Source organism: Ranitomeya imitator, chromosome 3, assembly GCF_032444005.1.
Source record: "Ranitomeya imitator isolate aRanImi1 chromosome 3, aRanImi1.pri, whole genome shotgun sequence".
In the NCBI taxonomy this organism is placed as follows: domain Eukaryota; kingdom Metazoa; phylum Chordata; class Amphibia; order Anura; family Dendrobatidae; genus Ranitomeya; species Ranitomeya imitator.
This window is the reverse complement of record NC_091284.1, coordinates 781829750-781851000: the sequence shown is the minus strand read 5'-3', so window position 1 is coordinate 781851000 and position 21251 is coordinate 781829750. Positions and strand designations below refer to the sequence as shown.

At 46.4% G+C, this 21251-nt stretch overlaps 1 protein-coding gene across 1 annotated transcript in view; it reads left to right on the top strand.

Moving 5' to 3' along the window:
- The window catches only part of GUCY1A2 (guanylate cyclase 1 soluble subunit alpha 2), a 370353-nt gene that overhangs the window by 279944 nt on the left and 69158 nt on the right, over window positions 1-21251 (top strand). Inside the window, exon 6 of the mRNA XM_069759124.1 lies at window positions 12968-13111. Within this exon, the coding sequence (XP_069615225.1) occupies window positions 12968-13111 (144 nt within the window). The remainder of the gene's footprint in view (window positions 1-12967; window positions 13112-21251) is intronic.

Below are 21251 nucleotides of genomic sequence, written 5' to 3'. Positions count from 1 at the left end.
TGTCCATTACCTTAATGTGCTCTTTGTCATCGTATTCTGTCATGGCGTTTGTGGATTCAGGCGCTGCCCTGAATCTGATGGATTTGGATTATGCTAAACGTTGTGGATTTTTCTTGGAGCCTTTGCGGTGTCCTATTCCGTTGAGAGGAATTGATGCTACACCTTTGGCCAAGAATAAGCCTCAGTACTGGGCCCAGCTGACCATGTGCATGGCTCCTGCACATCAGGAAGTTATTCGCTTTCTGGTACTGCATAATTTGCATGATGTGGTCGTGTTGGGGTTGCCATGGCTACAAACCCATAATCCAGTATTGGATTGGAACTCTATGTCGGTGACCAGCTGGGGTTGTCAGGGAGTACATGGTGATGTTCCATTTTTGTCTATTTCGTCATCCATTCCTTCTGACATCCCAGAGTTCTTGTCGGACTTTCAGGATGTATTTGAAGAGTCCAAGTCTGATGCCCAACCTCCGCATAGGAATTGTGATTGTGCTATCGATTTGATTCCTGGTAGTAAATTCCCTAAGGGTCATTTATTTAATTTGTCCGTACCTGAACACACCGCTATGCGCAGTTATGTGAAGGAGTCCCTGGAGAAGGGACATATTCGCCCATCGTCATCACCATTGGGAGCAGGGTTCTTTTTTGTAGCCAAGAAGGATGGTTCGCTAAGACCGTGTATTGATTACCGCCTTCTTAATAAGATCACTGTTAAGTTTCAGTATCCCTTGCCATTGATTTCTGACTTGTTTGCTCGGATTAAGGGGGCTAGTTGGTTTACTAAGATTGATCTTCGTGGTGCGTATAATCTGGTGAGAATCAGGCAGGGAGATGAATGGAAAACGGCATTTAATACGCCCGAGGGTCATTTTGAGTATCTGGTGATGCCGTTCGGACTTGCCAATGCTCCATCTGTGTTTCAGTCTTTTATGCATGACATCTTCCGTGAGTATCTGGATAAATTCTTGATTGTTTACTTGGATGACATTTTGATCTTCTCAGATGATTGGGAGTCTCATGTGAAGCAAGTCAGAATGGTTTTCCAGGTACTGCGTGCTAATTCCTTGTTCGTGAAGGGATCAAAGTGTCTCTTCGGTGTGCAGAAAGTTTCATTCTTGGGGTTCATCTTTTCCCCTTCTACTATCGAGATGGATCCGGTTAAGGTTCAGGCCATCCAGGATTGGACTCAGCCGACATCTCTAAAAAGTCTGCAGAAATTCCTGGGCTTTGCTAATTTTTATCGTCGCTTCATCTGTAATTTTTCTAGCATTGCCAGACCATTGACCGATTTGACCAAGAAGGGTGCTGATTTGGTTAATTGGTCTTCTGCTGCCGTGAAAGCTTTTCAGGAGTTGAAGCGTCGTTTTTGCTGTGCCCCTGTGTTGTGTCAACCTGATGTTTCTCTTCCGTTCCAGGTCGAGGTTGATGCTTCTGAGATTGGTGCAGGGGCGGTTTTGTCACAGAGAGGTTCTGGTTGCTCAGTGTTCAAACCATGTGCTTTCTTTTCCAGGAAATTTTCTGCTGCTGAGCGTAATTATGATGTGGGCAACCGAGAGTTGCTGGCCATGAAGTGGGCATTCGAGGAGTGGCGTCATTGGCTTGAGGGTGCTAAGCATCGCGTGGTGGTTTTGACTGATCATAAGAACCTTACTTATCTTGAGTCTGCCAAGCGCTTGAATCCTAGACAGGCCCGTTGGTCGTTATTTTTTGCTCGTTTTGATTTTGTGATTTCATACCTTCCGGGCTCTAAAAATGTGAAGGCGGATGCTCTGTCTAGGAGTTTTGTGCCCGACTCTCCGGGGTTATCTGAGCCGGCGAGTATCCTCAAGGAAGGAGTCATTGTGTCTGCCATCTCCCCTGATTTGCGGAGAGTGTTGCAGAAATTTCAGGCTAATAAACCTGATCGTTGTCCGGCCGAGAAACTGTTCGTCCCTGATAGGTGGACTAGTAAAGTTATCTCTGAACTTCATTGTTCGGTGCTGGCCGGTCATCCAGGAATCTTTGGTACCAGGGAGTTGGTTGCTAGATCCTTCTGGTGGCCATCTCTGTCGCGGGATGTGCGTGCTTTTGTGCAGTCCTGTGGAATTTGTGCTAGGGCTAAGCCCTGCTGTTCACGTGCCAGTGGGTTGCTTTTGCCCTTGCCGGTCCCGAAGAGGCCTTGGACACATATTTCGATGGATTTCATTTCTGACCTTCCCGTTTCTCAAAAAATGTCGGTCATTTGGGTGGTCTGTGATCGCTTTTCTAAAATGGTCCATCTGGTGCCCTTGGTTAAATTGCCTTCCTCCTCTGATTTGGTGCCTTTGTTCTTCCAGCATGTGGTTCGTTTACATGGCATTCCTGAGAATATTGTTTCTGACAGAGGTTCCCAGTTTGTCTCGAGGTTCTGGCGAGCCTTTTGTGGTAGGATGGGCATTGACCTATCTTTCTCCTCGGCCTTCCATCCTCAGACTAATGGCCAGACCGAACGAACCAATCAGACCTTGGAAACATATCTGAGATGTTTTGTTTCCGCTGACCAGGATGATTGGGTGTCATTTTTGCCGTTGGCTGAGTTCGCCCTTAATAATCGGGCCAGCTCGGCTACCTTGGTCTCTCCATTTTTCTGCAATTCTGGGTTCCATCCTCGTTTCTCTTCAGGACAGGTTGAGTCTTCGGACTGTCCTGGTGTGGATTCTGTGGTGGACAGGTTGCAGCAGATCTGGACTCAGGTAGTGGACAATTTGACCTTGTCCCAGGAGAAGGCTCAGCTTTTCGCTAATCGCAGACGCCGTGTGGGACCCCGACTTCGTGTTGGGGATCTGGTTTGGTTATCTTCTCGTCATATTCCTATGAAGGTTTCCTCTCCTAAATTTAAACCTCGTTTTATTGGTCCGTATAGGATTTCTGAGATTCTCAATCCGGTGTCTTTTCGTCTGATCCTCCCAGACTCCTTTTCCATACATAATGTATTCCATAGGTCGTTGTTGAGGAGATACGTGGCACCTATGGTTCCATCTGTGGAGCCTCCTGCCCCTGTTTTGGTGGAGGGGGAATTGGAGTATATTGTGGAGAAGATTTTGGATTCTCGTGTCTCTAGACGGAAACTCCAGTATCTGGTCAAATGGAAGGGTTATGCTCAGGAAGATAATTCCTGGGTTTTTGCCTCTGATGTCCATGCCCCAGATCTTGTTCGTGCCTTTCATGTGGCTCATCCTGGTCGGCCTGGGGGTTCTGGTGAGGGTTCGGTGACCCCTCCTCAAGGGGGGGGTACTGTTGTGAATTCTGTGGCTGAATTCACTTCTGTGGTCACAAGTGGTATTGCAGTCTCTGGGCTTCCTCCCTCAGGTGTTTTGGTGAGCTCGTTGGCTGCCTTGCTATTTAGCTCCACCTGAGTCTGTCTTCCTTGCTCCTTGTCAATGTTCCAGTGTTGGATCTGAGCTACTGCATCTTTCCTTGGGCCTGCTGCTCTGCTAGATAAGTGCTTCTAGTTTGTTTTCTGTTTTTTCTGTCCAGCTTGCTATTAACTTTTGCTGGAAGCTCTGAGAAGCAAAGGGGTGCACCGCCGTGCTGTTAGTTCGGCACGGTGGGTCTTTTTGCCCCTTTGCGTGGTTTTCGTTTTAGGGTTTTTTGTAGACTGCATAGTTCTCTTTGCTATCCTCGCTCTGTCTAGAATATCGGGCCTCACTTTGCTGAATCTATTTCATTCCTACGTTTGTCTTTTCATCTTGCTAACAGTCATTATATGTGGGGGGCTGCCTATTCCTTTGGGGTATTTCTCTGAGGTAAGTCAGGCTTGTATTTCTATCTTCAGGCTAGTCAGCTCCTCAGGCAGTGCCGAGTTGCATAGGTAGTGATAGGCGCAATTCACTGCTGCTTATAGTTGTGTGAGGATAGATCAGGTACTGCAGTCTACAGAGATTCCACGTCTCAGAGCTCGTCCTATTGTTTTGGGTTATTGCCAGATCTCTGTATGTGCGCTGATTACTGCACGCTGTGTTGCCTGATTGCCAGCCATAACAGCCAACCCAATTTATTATGTTAGGGCTTCGAAGCCTGTCTGCGGTCCCTCCTTCCACTAGGCCTCCACTGACCTGTCTACTGCTGCCCGTGTTCCCCTGGAACCAATTTTAAATTGCCTACAGCCAGCCCAATTTATTATGTTAGGGCTTCGAAGCCTGTCTGCGGTCCCTCCTTCCACTAGGCCTCCACTGACCTGTCTACTGCCGCCCGTGTGCCCCTGGAACCAATTTTAAATTGCCTACAGCCAGCCCAATTTATTATGTTAGGGCTTCGAAGCCTGTCTGCGGTCCCTCCTTCCACTAGGCCTCCACTGACCTGTCTACTGCTGCCCGTGTTCCCCTGGAACCAATTTTAAATTGCCTACAGCCAGCCCAATTTATTATGTTAGGGCTTCGAAGCCTGTCTGCGGTCCCTCCTTCCACTAGGCCTCCACTGACCTGTCTACTGCCGCCCGTGTGCCCCTGGAACCAATTTTAAATTGCCTACAGCCAGCCCAATTTATTATGTTAGGGCTTCGAAGCCTGTCTGCGGTCCCTCCTTCCACTAGGCCTCCACTGACCTGTCTACTGCCGCCCGTGTTCCCCTGGAACCAATTTTAAATTGCCTACAGCCAGCCCAATTTATTATGTTAGGGCTTCGAAGCCTGTCTGCGGTCCCTCCTTCCACTAGGCCTCCACTGACCTGTCTACTGCTGGCCGTGTTCCCCTGGAACCAATTTTAAATTGCCTACAGCCAGCCCAATTTATTATGTTAGGGCTTCGAAGCCTGTCTGCGGTCCCTCCTTCCACTAGGCCTCCACTGACCTGTCTACTGCCGCCCGTGTGCCCCTGGAACCAATTTTAAATTGCTTACAGCCAGCCCAATTTATTATGTTAGGGCTTCGAAGCCTGTCTGCGGTCCCTCCTTCCACTAGGCCTCCACTGACCTGTCTACTGCTGCCCGTGTTCCCCTGGAACCAATTTTAAATTGCCTACAGCCAGCCCAATTTATTATGTTAGGGCTTCGAAGCCTGTCTGCGGTCCCTCCTTCCACTAGGCCTCCACTGACCTGTCTACTGCCGCCCATGTGCCCCTGGAACCTATTTTAAATTGCCTACAGCCAGCCCAATTTATTATGTTAGGGCTTCGAAGCCTGTCTGCGGTCCCTCCTTCCACTAGGCCTCCACTGACCTGTCTACTGCTGCCCGTGTTCCCCTGGAACCAATTTTAAATTGCCTACAGCCAGCCCAATTTATTATGTTAGGGCTTCGAAGCCTGTCTGCGGTCCCTCCTTCCACTAGGCCTCCACTGACCTGTCTACTGCCACCCGTGTGCCCCTGGAACCAATTTTAAATTGCCTACAGCCAGCCCAATTTATTATGTTAGGGCTTCGAAGCCTGTCTGCGGTCCCTCCTTCCACTAGGCCTCCACTGACCTGTCTACTGCTGCCCGTGTTCCCCTGGAACCAATTTTAAATTGCCTACAGCCAGCCCAATTTATTATTTTAGGGCTTCGAAGCCTGTCTGCGGTCCCTCCTTCCACTAGGCCTCAACTGACCTGTCTACTGCCGCCCGTGTGCCCCTGGAACCAATTTTAAATTGCCTACAGCCAGCCCAATTTATTATGTTAGGGCTTCGAAGCCTGTCTGCGGTCCCTCCTTCCACTAGGCCTCCACTGACCTGTCTACTGCTGCCCGTGTTCCCCTGGAACCAATTTTAAATTGCCTACAGCCAGCCCAATTTATTATGTTAGGGCTTCGAAGCCTGTCTGCGGTCCCTCCTTCCACTAGGCTTCCACTGACCTGTCTACTGCCGCCCGTGTTCCCCTGGAACCAATTTTAAATTGCCTACAGCCAGCCCAATTTATTATGTTAGGGCTTCGAAGCCTGTCTGCGGTCCCTCCTTCCACTAGGCCTCCACTGACCTGTCTACTGCTGCCCGTGTTCCCCTGGAACCAATTTTAAATTGCCTACAGCCAGCCCAATTTATTATGTTAGGGCTTCGAAGCCTGTCTGCGGTCCCTCCTTCCACTAGGCCTCCACTGACCTGTCTACTGCTGCCCGTGTACCCCTTGAACCAACATCAGAAAATATAAAAATAAGTATTTTGCTTATAAAAAAGAAAATACTGGAGAGATATCAAATGCAGACATTTTAACATTAAAAACAAACACATACAACAAAAATCTGGTACAGTACTAAAAATGGCCACCAGCTACAATAACTTTCTCCTGCAAGTAGTTAACTGAAAGTTTTTTTCAATTTAAAACACAGATATGGCATCCACCGAGTGTTGTCCTGTCGCGTCTTCTTTATATTATTGCCAAGAAGATGCAAAACAATGAAAATAATAAAATCATTATTTACCAAAAAAATAGAGTAAGTCAAAACCACATTGCAAATAAACATTCATTACAAATAAAGAAGCAGGGCGCGTCCGAGGGTGAGTATATACCTAATAAGAATATAATCACCCTCGGACGCGCCCTGCTTCTTTCCGACAGCCTTCCTTCCTAAGAATCAGCCCTCCCGTGGTGTAGAGAGAGGGTTTGTTACACTCCAAGGTGTTCCCCAGGTTGCCTTTCCTGAGCTTCGATCTTCATGCTCTCGTTTAGTAGTTGTTGGAAAGTAGGCTGCATTAGGCCTACAAATTGGGTATGGGGTGGAGAGAGATGGTGTGTTACACTCCAAGGTGTTCCCCAGGTTTCCTTGCCATTGCTTCGGTCTTCCGACTCTCGTTTAGTAGTTGTAGAAAACTACACTGCATTAGGCCTACAAAATGGGTATCGGGTGGAGAGAGATGGTGTGTTCCACTCCAAGGTGTTCCCCAGGTTTCCTTGCCATTGCTTCGGTCTTCCGACTCTCGTTTAGTAGTTGTAGAAAACTACACTGCATTAGGCCTACAAATTGGGTATGGGGTGTAGAGAGATGGTGTGTTCCACTCCAAGGTGTTCTCCAGGTTGCCTTTCCTGAGCTTCGATCTTCCGGCTCTCGTTTAGTAGTTGTTGGAAACTACGCTGCATTAGGCCTGCAAATTGGGTATGGGGTGTAGAGAGATGGTGTGTTCCACTCCAATGTGTTCTCCAGGTTGGCTTTCCTGAGCTTCGATCTTCCGGCTCTCGTTTAGTAGTTCTTGGAAACTACACTGCATTAGGCCTACAAATTGGGTATGGGGTGTAGAGAGATGGTGTGTTCCACTCCAAGGTGTTCTCCAGGTTGCCTTTCCTGAGCTTCGATCTTCCGGCTCTCGTTTAGTAGTTGTTGGAAACCACGCTGCATTAGGCCTACAAATTGGGTATGGGGTGTAGAGAGATGGTGTGTTCCACTCCAAGGTGTTCCCCAGGTTTCCTCGCCAATGCTTCGATCTTCATGCTCTCGTTTAGTAGTTGTTGGAAACTACGCTGCATTAGGCCTACAAATTGGGTATGGGGTGTAGAGAGATGGTGTGTTCCACTCCAAGGTGTTCTCCAGGTTGCCTTTCCTGAGCTTCGATCTTCCGGCTCTCGTTTAGTAGTTCTTGGAAACTACACTGCATTAGGCCTACAAATTGGGTATGGGGTGTAGAGAGATGGTGTGTTCCACTCCAAGGTGTTCTCCAGGTTGCCTTTCCTGAGCTTCGATCTTCCGGCTCTCGTTTAGTAGTTCTTGAAAACTACACTGCATTAGGCCTACAAATTGGGTATGGGGTGTAGAGAGATGGTGTGTTCCACTCCAAGGTGTTCTCCAGGTTGCCTTTCCTGAGCTTCGATCTTCCGGCTCTCGTTTAGTAGTTGTTGGAAACTACGCTGCATTAGGCCTGCAAATTGGGTATGGGGTGTAGAGAGATGGTGTGTTCCACTCCAAGGTGTTCCCCAGGTTTCCTCACCAATGCTTCGATCTTCATGCTCTCGTTTAGTAGTTGTTGGAAACTACGCTGCATTAGGCCTACAAATTGGGTATGGGGTGTAGAGAGATGGTGTGTTCCACTCCAAGGTGTTCCCCAGGTTTCCTCGCCAATGCTTCGATCTTCATGCTCTCGTTTAGTAGTTGTTGGAAACTACGCTGCATTAGGCCTACAAATTGGGTATGGGGTGGAGAGAGATGGTGTGTTACACTCCAAGGTGTTCTCCAGGTTGCCTTTCCTGAGCTTCGATCTTCCGGCTCTCGTTTAGTAGTTCTTGGAAACTACACTGCATTAGGCCTACAAATTGGGTATGGGGTGTAGAGAGATGGTGTGTTCCACTCCAAGGTGTTCTCCAGGTTGCCTTTCCTGAGCTTCGATCTTCCGGCTCTCGTTTAGTAGTTCTTGGAAACTACACTGCATTAGGCCTACAAATTGGGTATGGGGTGTAGAGAGATGGTGTGTTCCACTCCAAGGTGTTCTCCAGGTTGCCTTTCCTGAACTTCTATCTTCAGGCTCTCATTAAATTGTGGTTAAACGGAACAACTGCATTTGGCGTACTAGTTGGTTTGGGGCCTACTATCGGTGTCTGCCACTCCTTGCTGTTCTCCTGGTTTCCTGTCCTGAAATTCCGTTTTCAGGCGCTCGTTAAGTAGTTGTTAATGTTAGACTGCATTTGGCCTACTAGTTGGGTTGGGGCCTACTATCGGTGTCTGCCACTCCTTGCTGTTCTCCTCCACTGAACAAAGCTGTGCCGCCTGTTTACTACGGTTGCCAATTTTGAACTGCATTTCGACTACTTACTGATTTGGGCCTACTCTCTGTGTCAGCCTCTCATTCCAGTTGTCCTCCACTGCAATGCCCCCTGGTTATTCCTGTGTTACCAATTTTGAACTGCATTTAGCCAGCTTTATTCTTTGGGCCTATATCTGTGTTTCCTCCTCATCCTGCCCATTGCCCAGCCAGTGATAGATGAGTCTGCTGGTACATTGACCCATAACGCAACATTCCCCGTGCACGCTACACAACAACATTGTGACCCTGCTGAAAGTCAGGTTGCTCTTCCCGCATACCATACCACCTTACACGGGGACAAAGAGGAAGGTGCAGATGAAAGTGCAGGTTCCTTCATCAGGTGGGGGGAGGAATACTAGTTGGCGACGTCACTGGCACAGGGCCTCTCATAGTACGCAAAAGTGTTGCTGCCGGTGGGAGGCGCCCCCGCCGTGCAAACACACCGCTGTACTTTGAGGGGCCCTGTGCCAGTGCCAATGCCAACGAGTGGGCCCCCCCTGCTTGCTCAGGTTCACAGCACTTGCAAAGTTGAAATACTTACCTCTCCCTGCTCCACTGCCGTGACGTGGTCCAGATTTCCTGGGCCCACTAATTACTTGAACCAGCCCTACCCACCACAACTTTAGCCAAATGACCCCCAATTTCAAATGCCTTCCAATTATTATAAGGTAAATTACGCTTGACAAGCTTCATTAAGAAGAATGGATGGTTTTGACATTAAAATGGGCACTCTAGGTGTTTTCCTGGCCCCCACTCACTGCCGACTATGCTGCCCCATTGACTTGCATTGGGTTTCGTGTTTCGGTCGATCCCAACTTTACGTCATAATCGGCCGATTTCACTCGACCCGACTTTTGAGATAGTCGGGTTTCGCGAAACCCGGCTCGACTCTAAAAAGGTCAAGGTCGCTCAACTCTAGTGACACGATTTCTGGCCATTATAGTAACTGAATCCCATACTTTTGACCAGATTTTTGCCTCCTCCAGGATTTTTGTCTAAAGGTACCTTCACACATAACGATATTGTTAACGATATCGTTGCTATTTGTGACGTAGCAACGATATCGTTAATGAAATCGTTCTGTGTGACAGCGACCAACGATCAGGCCCCTGCTGGGAGATCGTTGGTCGCTGAACAAAGTCCAGAACTTTATTTCGTCGCTGGACTCCCTGGAGACATCGCTGGATCGGCGTGTGTGACACCGATCCAGCGATGTCTTCACTGGTAACCAGGGTAAACATCGGGTAACTAAGCGCAGGGCCGCGCTTAGTAACCCGATGTTTACCCTGGTTACCATCCTAAAAGTAAAAAAAAAACAAACACTAGATACTTACCTACCGCTGTCTGTCCTCCAGCGCTGTGCTCTGCACTCCTCCTGTACTGTCTGTGAGCCGGAAAGCAGAGCGGTGACGTCACCGCTCTGCTTTCCGGCTCACAGACAGTACAGAAGGAGAGCAGAGAAGCAGAGCGCAGCGCTGGAGGACAGACAGCGGTAGGTAAGTATCTAGTGTTTGTTTTTTTTTACTTTTAGCATGGTATCCAGGGTAAACATCGGGTTACTAAGCGCGGCCCTGCGCTTAGTTACCCGATGTTTACCCTGGTTACCAGCATCGTTGGTCGCTGGAGAGCGGTCTGTGTGACAGCTCTCCAGCGACCAAACAGCGACGCTGCAGCGATCCGGATCGTTGTCGGTATCGCTGCAGCATCGCTTAATGTGAAGGGGCCTTTAGTTTCCCGTACACAGCGCACACAAACATGAGGGATTACTGCTTCATAGATTTCAATTGGCAGCTGTAATCTGATTCTTCAGTGAGCTGTCAGTCAGTCCCCACTTGAGCAAGACTGATTTTAGCCATTTTTACAAGTGAATAAGGAATGCAGGAGGTGGAGATAGGTGCATGAATTGAGAAAGAAGTACATTTTGCTGCTTAGATTTGTTACAATGTTTGTCATATTAGGTAATCATGAGCTAACGTGCTCGGAAAAGGCGTAATTCATGCTCGGGTGCTAACCGAGAGTGTCTTTGGCGTGCTTGAAAAATATGTTCAAGTCCCTGCGGCTGCATGTCTCTCGGCTGTTAGACAACTGCAACACAAGCATGGATTGGCTAACAAACAGGCAATCCCTGTGTCCAACAGCCGAGAGACATGCAGCCAAGGGAAATCGAACATATTTTTCAAGCACTCCGAAGGCACTCGGTTAGCACCTGAGCATGAATGACGCCTTATTGGAGCACGTTCGCTCATCACTAATATTTGGTAGTACAAATTGATTTGATTTTTGTACACTTTGTTGAAATTCTAGTTGTGTGACAAATGACTGTGTGTCGGCCTATTAGTATTCCTATATTTTAAATCTCTAGTCCTTGTTTTAGTCTGAATTAGGGATGAGCAATTAATCAAATGAATTTCACCAATTTGCCAAGTGTCTTCTCCACAATTCGGATTTTTGGTCAGACTTGAAAAATCAAATTTAGCCGTGGTCCCAGAGCAGCGCCGTCTTACCATTAGTAGTGGTGTGGGGGTGTTAGTGGGTTGTGGGGGTGTGACACTCCCGTAGAGAAAGCACATCCGTGAAACGTGTGTCGAGGTATCTGTGGTATTGTTAACATGTTAAATGCCGCTGCCAATGTCTGACAGCGGCATCTAACATGCTTGCGCTGGAAGCATATCACTAATAACGGCCATCGGTGCCCATGTCACATGACCGTGAGTCGCAGATGGGTTGGCATGACCCCTGTGGTTGTCATTGTTGGATAGCTATGAGCGCCACCCAGTGGTCAGCGCTCATAGCAAGTGAGCATTTCTGATGCTGTGGATGATCGCAGCTTCTAGTCTCCCATGGAGACTATTGAGGGCAGTGAAATGTAAAAAAATAAGTGTTTTTAAAAAGAAAAAAAGAATAAAAGTTTAAAACAGCCACCCCATACGCCCCATTCAAAATAAAACAATAATAAAAAAAAGAAAATACACATATTTGGTATCGTCACGTCCAGAATCGCCTGGTATATCAATATATAAAAAGAATTAATCCGATCAGTAAACAGCGTTACGAGAAAAAAAATCAAACTTCTAGAATTTTTGGCGATCAAAATAAAATGTCAGCTCGGCATGCAGAAAATAAACGATCACCCAGCTCCAGATAACGAAAAATAGAAACGCTATGGGTCTCGGAAAATGGCAACTTTTTTTTTTTTTTGAGAATTTTTTTTTTTTACCACTTAAATAAAAAGAACCTACACATGTTTTGTATTTACGAAATCGTAATGACCTGGAGAATCATAATGGCAGGTCAGTTTTAGCATTTAGTGAACATGGTAAACAAAAATAAAAAATTGCGGAATTGCACTTTTTTGCAATTTCACAGCACTTTGAATTTTTCTTCCTGTTTTCCAGTACACTCTTATGGCAAAATCAATGGTGTCTTTCAAAAGTACAATTCATCCTGCAAAAAAACAAGCCCTCATATGGCCATATTGACGGAAATATAAAAAAAAGTTATGGCTCTGGGAAGAAGGGGAGCAAAAACCGAAAATGGAAAAACGGAAAAACCCAAGATGAAGGCGGTTAAAAGATACATTTTACATATATCAAATTGTACAGGAACTATGTACAAACTTCAAAGAAATAGTAATGTTTCTAAGTGAGTATTAGGGGATAAATAGGGATCAGCGGACGTGTGGAAGTTTGGGTTCATCGGGTTGAAATCAATGGAGAACCTGAATTTTTTTCGGCTGGAAAAAAATCTCTTTCTCTCTCGCTATCTTTGTGCAGTTCAGGTTCGCTCATCTCCAGCAATAAAGGTATAGTAATAGTAACAGCAAAGGGAATATACTCAACGATTGATATACACTCAAAAAAATAAGCCGTACATATGGATATTCCACAAATGTAATCAAATGAGAGAGAATTCACATAAATAAAAGTGCAAGTGTAGCAGATTTGTTTTGGGATTTTTTGGACGTGTTTTCCTGTGGAAATAAGAAAAACTATTATAATGAAAAAAATAAATGTTATTGCCTTCTCTGGTGATTTTGTGGCCATCACATGTGATGACATGTTATAGCTGAAGGCCGGGACTCAGATGCTGGCTGGAATCCAAGGAAGTTTTATTTCATACATACCCAGACTAAGTTTAGAAAAAAAATAGGATTAAAATTGAAAGTTGCCTATATAGTTAAGAAAGTAAATGAGATTTTATCTTTTGGCAAAATTGCCCAATCCAAGACTGAATTATGCACTGAAATGCCTGATATAGAAGAATTTATAATGACTTTTATTATTCTGATCAAATATATTTTTCTGTCTGTAACAGGTGGAAACCATTGGGGATGCATACTGTGTGGCAGCTGGACTTCACAGGAAGAGCAAAAGTCATGCCAAGGCAATAGCACTAATGGCTTTAAAGATGATGGAGCTCTCGGAAGAAGTTCTCACTCCTGATGGGAGGCCCATTAAGGTATATCCACATTAAGTACGGAGATTTGGTAAAGCTGGGCTTACCACTACATCATATTCTATCCGACTCATAAATCTAAACAACAGATTACCCAAAGGGTAAATAGACCCTACTTAAGGGATGCAGTAAAACATGACTTTTATTCATTTCAATTAAAAGACGGTCACTACTATTTAAAAATACTAGATTGAGCTTGTATTGTTTCATTATGTAACCAGATTTCTGAAGTTCTCTTCAACTAAATGTATTCAACACCTTGCTGAAGCTACGCTATCCTACCTAAGCCATGGCTGCAGTCCATGGATTTTAGTACTATCCAACTATCCAGGTATATACAGTGTATATATATATATATATATATATATATACAGTGGGGCAAAAAAGTATTTAGTCAGTCAGCAATAGTGCAAGTTCCACCACTTAAAAAGATGAGAGGCGTCTGTAATTTACATCATAGGTAGACCTCAACTATGGGAGACAAACTGAGAAAAAAAAATCCAGAAAATCACATTGTCTGTTTTTTTATCATTTTTTTTGCATATTATTGTGGAAAATAAGTATTTGGTCAGAAACAAACAATCAAGATTTCTGGCTCTCACAGACCTGTAACTTCTTCTTTAAGAGTCTCCTCTTTCCTCCACTCATTACCTGTAGTAATGGCACCTGTTTAAACTTGTTATCAGTATAAAAAGACACCTGTGCACACCCTCAAACAGTCTGACTCCAAACTCCACTATGGTGAAGACCAAAGAGCTGTCAAAGGACACCAGAAGCAAATTGTAGCCCTGCACCAGGCTGGGAAGACTGAATCTGCAATAGCCAACCAGCTTGGAGTGAAGAAATCAACAGTGGGAGCAATAATTAGAAAATGGAAGACATACAAGACCACTGATAATCTCCCTCGATCTGGGGCTCCACGCAAAATCCCACCCCGTGGGGTCAGAATGATCACAAGAACGGTGAGCAAAAATCCCAGAACCACGCGGGGGGACCTAGTGAATGAACTGCAGAGAGCTGGGACCAATGTAACAAGGCCTACCATAAGTAACACACTACGCCACCATGGACTCAGATCCTGCAGTGCCAAACGTGTCCCACTGCTTAAGCCAGTACATGTCCGGGCCCGTCTGAAGTTTGCTAGAGAGCATTTGGATGATCCAGAGGAGTTTTGGGAGAATGTCCTATGGTCTGATGAAACCAAACTGGAACTGTTTGGTAGAAACACAACTTGTCGTGTTTGGAGGAAAAAGAATACTGAGTTGCATCCATCAAACACCATACCTACTGTAAAGCATGGTGGTGGAAACATCATGCTTTGGGGCTGTTTCTCTGCAAAGGGGCCAGGACGACTGATCCGGGTACATGAAAGAATAAATGGGGCCATGTATCGTGAGATTTTGAGTGCAAACCTCCTTCCATCAGCAAGGGCATTGAAGATGTAACGTGGCTGGGTCTTTCAACATGACAATGATCCAAAGCACACCGCCAGGGCAACGAAGGAGTGGCTTCGTAAGAAGCATTTCAAGGTCCTGGAGTGGCCTAGCCAGTCTCCAGATCTCAACCCTATAGAAAACCTTTGGAGGGAGTTGAAAGTCCGTGTTGCCAAGCGAAAAGCCAAAAACATCACTGCTCTAGAGGAGATCTGCATGGAGGAATGGGCCAACATACCAACAACAGTGTGTGGCAACCTTGTGAAGACTTACAGAAAACGTTTGACCTCTGTCATTGCCAACAAAGGATATATTACAAAGTATTGAGATGAAATTTTGTTTCTGACCAAATACTTATTTTCCACCATAATATGCAAATAAAATGATAAAAAAACAGACAATGTGATTTTCTGGATTTTTTTTTCTCAGTTTGTCTCCCATAGTTGAGGTCTACCTATGATGTAAATTACAGACGCCTCTCATCTTTTTAAGTGGTGGAACTTGCACTATTGCTGACTGACTAAATACTTTTTTGCCCCACTGTATATATTATGATGTACAAGAATCACTAAAGTTAATAAAATTCACTCACAGCCTCCCCAACAAGTTTCGCCTAGGCAGGCTTCCTCTAATGGCTGGGGTAATAAATCTGTCTGTCTCATAATCTCAAACTTTGAGCCAAAGGAGTGAGTAGCTATAATTTATAAAGGGTAGAAATGTTGAAATAACCCAACACATCAGACTGCCAATTGATTTTAATGAGAACCATGTAATCAATTGGTTTGAACATTTAATGTCTGGTTTCTTAATGGTTGATGGCGAGGCACCTTAGTTATGGGACACCATGTGATTAGCTCATCACCTGCTATCCTTCTAACCGAAATGTACTGTATTTTCCAAAATAGATAACCCTTCAAAGGGTTACCCTTAGTCTCTAAATCACAAATTACTGCCTATTTACAAGATAAGGGATAGCATGCTGATTGCTGGGACTTGCAGCGATCCCAAGATTTTGTCTGTAGAACCCTTAAAATAGGGTTCTGCAGCCCCTTCTTGAGTGGGGCAAAGGTGTACGTGCTCAGTTAATTTCACTGTGAACGGGTCAGCTGGAAACGGGTCTGCTGTGCTTGGCTTTCTATTGCAATCTCATAGTCAATGAATGAAGCGGAGACTGAGCAGATACAGTACATCTCCGCTCCATTATTATTATTATTATTATTATACATTGTTATATCGCCATTTATTCCATAGCCCTTTACATGTGAATGGGGCAAATATGGACAAGTACAATAAGCATGAGTAAAACAAGGCACACAAGTACAAGAGGAGAGAGGACCCTGCCCGCCAGGGCTAACAGTCTACAGGGGATGGGTGAGGATACACTAGGAGAGGGTAGAGCTGGTCATGCGGCGGTTCAGTAGACTGGGGATCACTGCAGGTTGTAGGCTTGTCGGAAGAGGTGGGTCTTCAGGTTCCTTTTGAAGGTTTCCATGGTAGGTGAGAGCCTCATGTGTTGGGGTAGAGAGTTCCAGAGTATAGAGGAAGCACCGGAGAAGTCTTGGATGCGGTTGTGGGAGGAAGAGATGAGAGAGGAGTAGAGAAGGCGTTCTAGACGATCGAAGGTTGCGTGTAGGTAGGTAACGGGAGACCATGTTACAGATGTATGGGGCAATCAGATTGTGAATGGCTTTGTATGTCATTGTTAGTGTTTTGAACTGTAGCCTCTGGGCAATAGGAAGCCAGTGAAGGGCCTGGCAGAGAGGAGAGGCTGGGGAGTAACGGGGAGACAGGTGGATTAGTCAGGCAGCAGAGTTTAGGATGGATTGGAGTGGTGCCAGAGTGCTAGAGGGGAGGCCAGAGAGTAGGAGGTTGTAGTAGTCGAGGCGGGAGATAAGGGCATGTACTAGTGTTTTTGTGGTTTCATGGTCAAGGAATGCACGGATCCGGGAAAAGTTTTTGAGTTGGAATTGACAAGAGGAGGCAAGGGCTTGGATATGTGGCTTGAAAGAGAGGGTAGAGTCAAGGATCACCTTGAGGCACCAAGCATGCGAGACCGGGTAAAGTGAGCAGCCATTGACATTGATGGATAGGTCGGGTGGAGGAGTAGAGTGAGGTGGGGGAAAGATGATAAATTCAGTTTTGTCCATGTTCAGTTTTAGAAAACGAGCAGAAAAGAAGGATGTAATAGCAGACAGACATTGTGGGATTTTGGTCAGTAAGGAAGTGAGATCCGGTCCAGATAGGTAGATCTGCATGTCATCAGCGTAGAGATGATGTTGTAAACCGTGGGATTCTATGAGCTGTCCCAGGCCGAAGGTGTAGATGGAGAAGAGTAGGGGTCCTAGAACTGATCCTTGGGGAACACCGACACACAGGGGGCGAGATGAGGAGGTGGTGTGGGAGAGGGAGACACTGAATGTCCGGTCTGTTAGATATGATGAGATCCAGGATAGGGCCAAGTCTGTGATGCCAAGAGATGAGAGAATCTGTAACAGGAGGGAGTGGTCCACGGTGTCGAAAGCAAAAGACAGGTCCAAGAGGAGGAGGACAGAGTAGTGTCGCTTGCTCTTGGCAGTTAGTAGGTCATTGGTCACTTTAGTTAGGGCAGATTCAGTTAAGTGATGTGGTCAGAAGCCAGATTGTAATCGGTCAAAGAGGGAGCAGGAGGAGAGATGGGAGGACAGTTCAAGATGGACATGCTGTTCCAGTAGTTTTGAGGCATAAGGGAGAAGGGATATCAGGCGATAGCTGGACACAGAGGATGGGATGGGTTGAGTGAGGGTTTTTTGAGGATAGGTGTGATTGATACGTGTTTGAAGGATGAGGGGAAGACACTGTTTGTAAGTGAGAGGTTGAAGAGTTGTGTTAGGTTTGGGATGAAGACTTATGCGAGGTTAGGGATGAGGTGGGACAGGAGCAGGTCAAGCGTGCAAGTGGTGAGATGTGATCTTGACAGAAGGATGGAGAGCTGATCGTCTGTCATGATGGAGAAGCTGGCTTTGGAACAGGGCTGAGAAGTCAAGAGGAGGGGCATTGGCGGCTGCGGGCCAAAGCTTTGTCTGATGTTATCGATAAAGAAAGAGGCAAATTCTTCAGCCGAAATGAGAGGGGAGGGAGGAGATGCTTGGGGACGGAGTAGATAACTGAAAGTGTTGAAGAGCTGTTTAGGGTTGTGAGTCAGAGAGGATATGAGAGTTGAGAAGTTTGTTTTGCTGCAGTGAGCGTTGACTTGAAGCTGGCGAGGGACTGCTTGTATGCAGTGAAGTGCTCAGCAGAATGAGATCTCTTCCATCGCCTTTCAGCGATCCTGGAAGCCCATCTGAGTTCTTTGGTCAGGCTGGTTAACCAGGGCTGCCTGTTGATTCTACGAGTTTTGCTAGGTATGAGCGGGGCGGCCGAATCGAGTGTTGCTGTTATTGTGGTGTTATAAAAAGTGGCAGCATCATCTGTATCATGGAAGGAAGCTATGTCTGTAAGAGGGAGAATGGACTCAGAGTGAGTGTAGATTGAGGTGTTTGAGATTTCTGCAAGGGTGAGTGAGTTTGTGGAGTGGAGATTGCGCACAAGGAGGGGAGAGGGAAGAAAATGTCAGTAGGTTGTGGTCAGACAGGGGGAGGGGTGAGTTAGTGAGATTAGTAAGGGAACAGAGGAGGGTGAAGATGACGTCCAAAGTGTGGCCATCTTTATGGGTGGCTGCAGATGACCAATGAGTGAGACCAAAGGAGGCAGTGAGCGATAAAAGTTTAGAGGTGGATGTGTCAATGGGGATATTGAAGTCACCCATGATGATAGTGGGTATGTCGGCTGAGAGGAAATGAAGTAGCCAGGTGGTGAAGTGTTCAAGAAAGGTGGAGATGGCTAGTTCTTGGGGGCAGTAGATGACAGCCAGCTGGAGGTTGGAGGGGGAGTAGATGAGGACTGGGTGCACCTCGAATGAGGGAAGAGTAGCAGAGGTTGGTAGTGGAATTGGGGTAAAGGAGCAGGTATCGGAAATGAGCAAGCCAACCACTCCACCACATTTGTTACTGGGGCGAGGGGTGTGAGAGAGGTGGAATCCACCATAGGAAAGCACGGCTGGAGAGGCTGAGTCAGAGGGGGTGAGCCAGGTTTCAGTGATGCCCAGGAAGAAGAGTTTGTTATTGATAAAGAGGTCATGGATAAATGACAGTTTATTGCAGACAGAGCGTGCGTTCCATAGTGCTTCAGGTAGGGGGACCGGGTGAGCGGGGGCTGGATGAATGGGTATGAGGTTACAGTGGTTGCGAAGATGTGAAGAGGATCGTGGCAGGGGATTAGAAATGAGTGTGGGGATGTATTGAAGAGGGCCAGGATATGGGGACATGTCGCCAGCAATGAAGAGAAGAAAGACAGAGCATTAGAAGGTGAGAGCTGGATAGGTCATAATGTGGCCGTGTGTGCCTGGAGAAAAAGGATTTTATGTGGAGGAATAGTTCTGTAAAGGAGGTGAGGTGGCTGGGGAGGATGGAGGAAGAAATGACTAGTTCCTTACTGGGTGGAGGGATTACAGGAGATAGGAAGAAATAAGGTAGTATTGGAGTGAATGTTAAAATAAACCGAAACATTATAGTGGTTTTCTATTCCTTTACCTTCCAGTCAATTCCAGTCCAATTGTAGTCTAATTCATAGTAATTCAAAATCTGTAATTTAAAAGATGGAATTTCCAAGATGGTCAGGCACGTCTGGTCAGACTCATGGCTTTGAATTTATGTGCACCTAAGGGCTCGCAGCTGAGAGGGGATGTGGGCGTGTGTGTCCAGAACACATGTTCACAGGTCATAAAGAGAGGGTGGGGTAGATTGACATTCAAGACAATGCTCTGCAGAGCCCCATTCTGGTGGTTCAATTTTCAAGATTGCTGAAAGTGGTTGGACCCTTAGTTATCAGCAATTGTAATTTTGCGGATAGCCCTTAAAGGTTCCCAACATTTAGGTGACATTGCTTCTTCTTTCTTCATTGAATAAATTTGCTGTTCTACTGTTACGTCTGCATTTGGGTCCCAAGTCAAGGAAAAAGGCCCACGGGCTCACTATATCTTATTCATTTTATTCCAAAGTGCATCACAAGATATCTTCATAACTATCTGTATACAATCTCAATTTTATTTTAATTCACTATATTAACTATTTAATATATCAACTTTCTATCATGCAACATATAATTCTAACTAGCAAAGTGCGACAAGTCAACATTCGGGTCTTTCAATGCTGAGGTAGTGCAATTAATACTCAAGTCAATCATTAACTTTAGAACAGCAGCAACAAGCCAGGGACCCGTCATTAACCCCCAATGTAGGGTTGGGCGGGCTACAAGGCATGCATCTAGACTTGGAATCCTGCTGCGCCAAACAGGTTTTTCTTCAGGTCTCTTTAAAACAAAGCAACTTTTACAGTAAAGTTAGAAGCAGTCTTTTTAAAAGTGCCTTTGTAAAACCAGTAGGAAGCACCTTTAAGAAGGTGCAAACTATTTACAACAAAGTTTGTGAGCTATTCACTGTCCATGACTCAAGTGTCTTTAAGCAAAATGCAACTTTTGTAAACAGAGGATCCCTTTAAAAGTGGGACCCCTTTAAATATAAACCTGGTTAGGTTTAATGAACTTTCAATCAGTAGCAGTTATTTTTAGAAACTTGCAACAGGTGAACTTTTAACTATCTACAGTCATTTTCAGTATTTACTTTGTTTTAGTTGTGGCATTGTCCAAGGTAGCCCCTGCGGAGGTGAGCGGCTACCGGGTAACACATAGAGCGCATCCACGCTCCACGATTGTCGCTCAATAATTGTTCTGGTACATCTTGAGCACAGGATGACAGGTGCTCTGTGGGGAATGGATGTGGAAGTCACCTTGCCAGGTGAGGGTGTTGGCGGGCAACGTGGAGCCACTGGTGTTGATTGCTCAAGGTCACGAGTGGGAGATTCTAGAACCTTTGGTACACATCTGTGTACATGTAGGGCGTACCACCCTTTGTCTCCCCCGTGTCTAGTATAGGTGACACGGTCACCGGGGTAGAGGTCCCTGTCCGGGTGTCCCTCTATTAGGTGAGCCTCCACATCCCGTCTGGTAACAAATACTTCCCGATAAACATCAGGTTCTTTAATAACCCCCCATCCAGCTTTAAGGCAGAATGTCACCACGGTACCTTGTCTCCACGGGCCCCTGTCCTCATGTCCCACCTTCCTGGCCCGAGCTTTGGCCTGTCAGTCTCTTTCGTGGCCTGGTGTCGGAGCTCCTGCTCCCTGTCCTCCCACTCCTGTTGGAGTGCCTGCTGACTTATGACCTCCACCTGCTCCCCTTCTGCTTGGGCCTCCCCGGGGAACCCGATCAGGTCGGTGCTGGTATGCTTCCACCGGAAGGTTACCCACTCTCCCTGGATGTTTACGGTCTCTTCGTCGGCTGCAGCGGGGCGTCAGGGGTCTGCAAAGTTTCCCAGGGTCGCTCCCACTCTAAGTGGTTACACACCCGGCCAGGTGATGGCGGTGGTGGGGAGTCTATGGGCACAAAGAGGGTTTCCACGGCTACCAGGACAGGGTCGGTGGTCCTACCTACCGCCGCTGCGTCTCTGGTGCCGGTCCCTTCCGCTGCAGGCTTTGGCCATGGGGCCGGCTGCGCTGCCTCTCGCTGTTTGCGGCTGCGCGGTACCAAGACTGCTGGAGCTGACGGCACAACTCCTCCACCTCTGCGCTGAGGAGCTC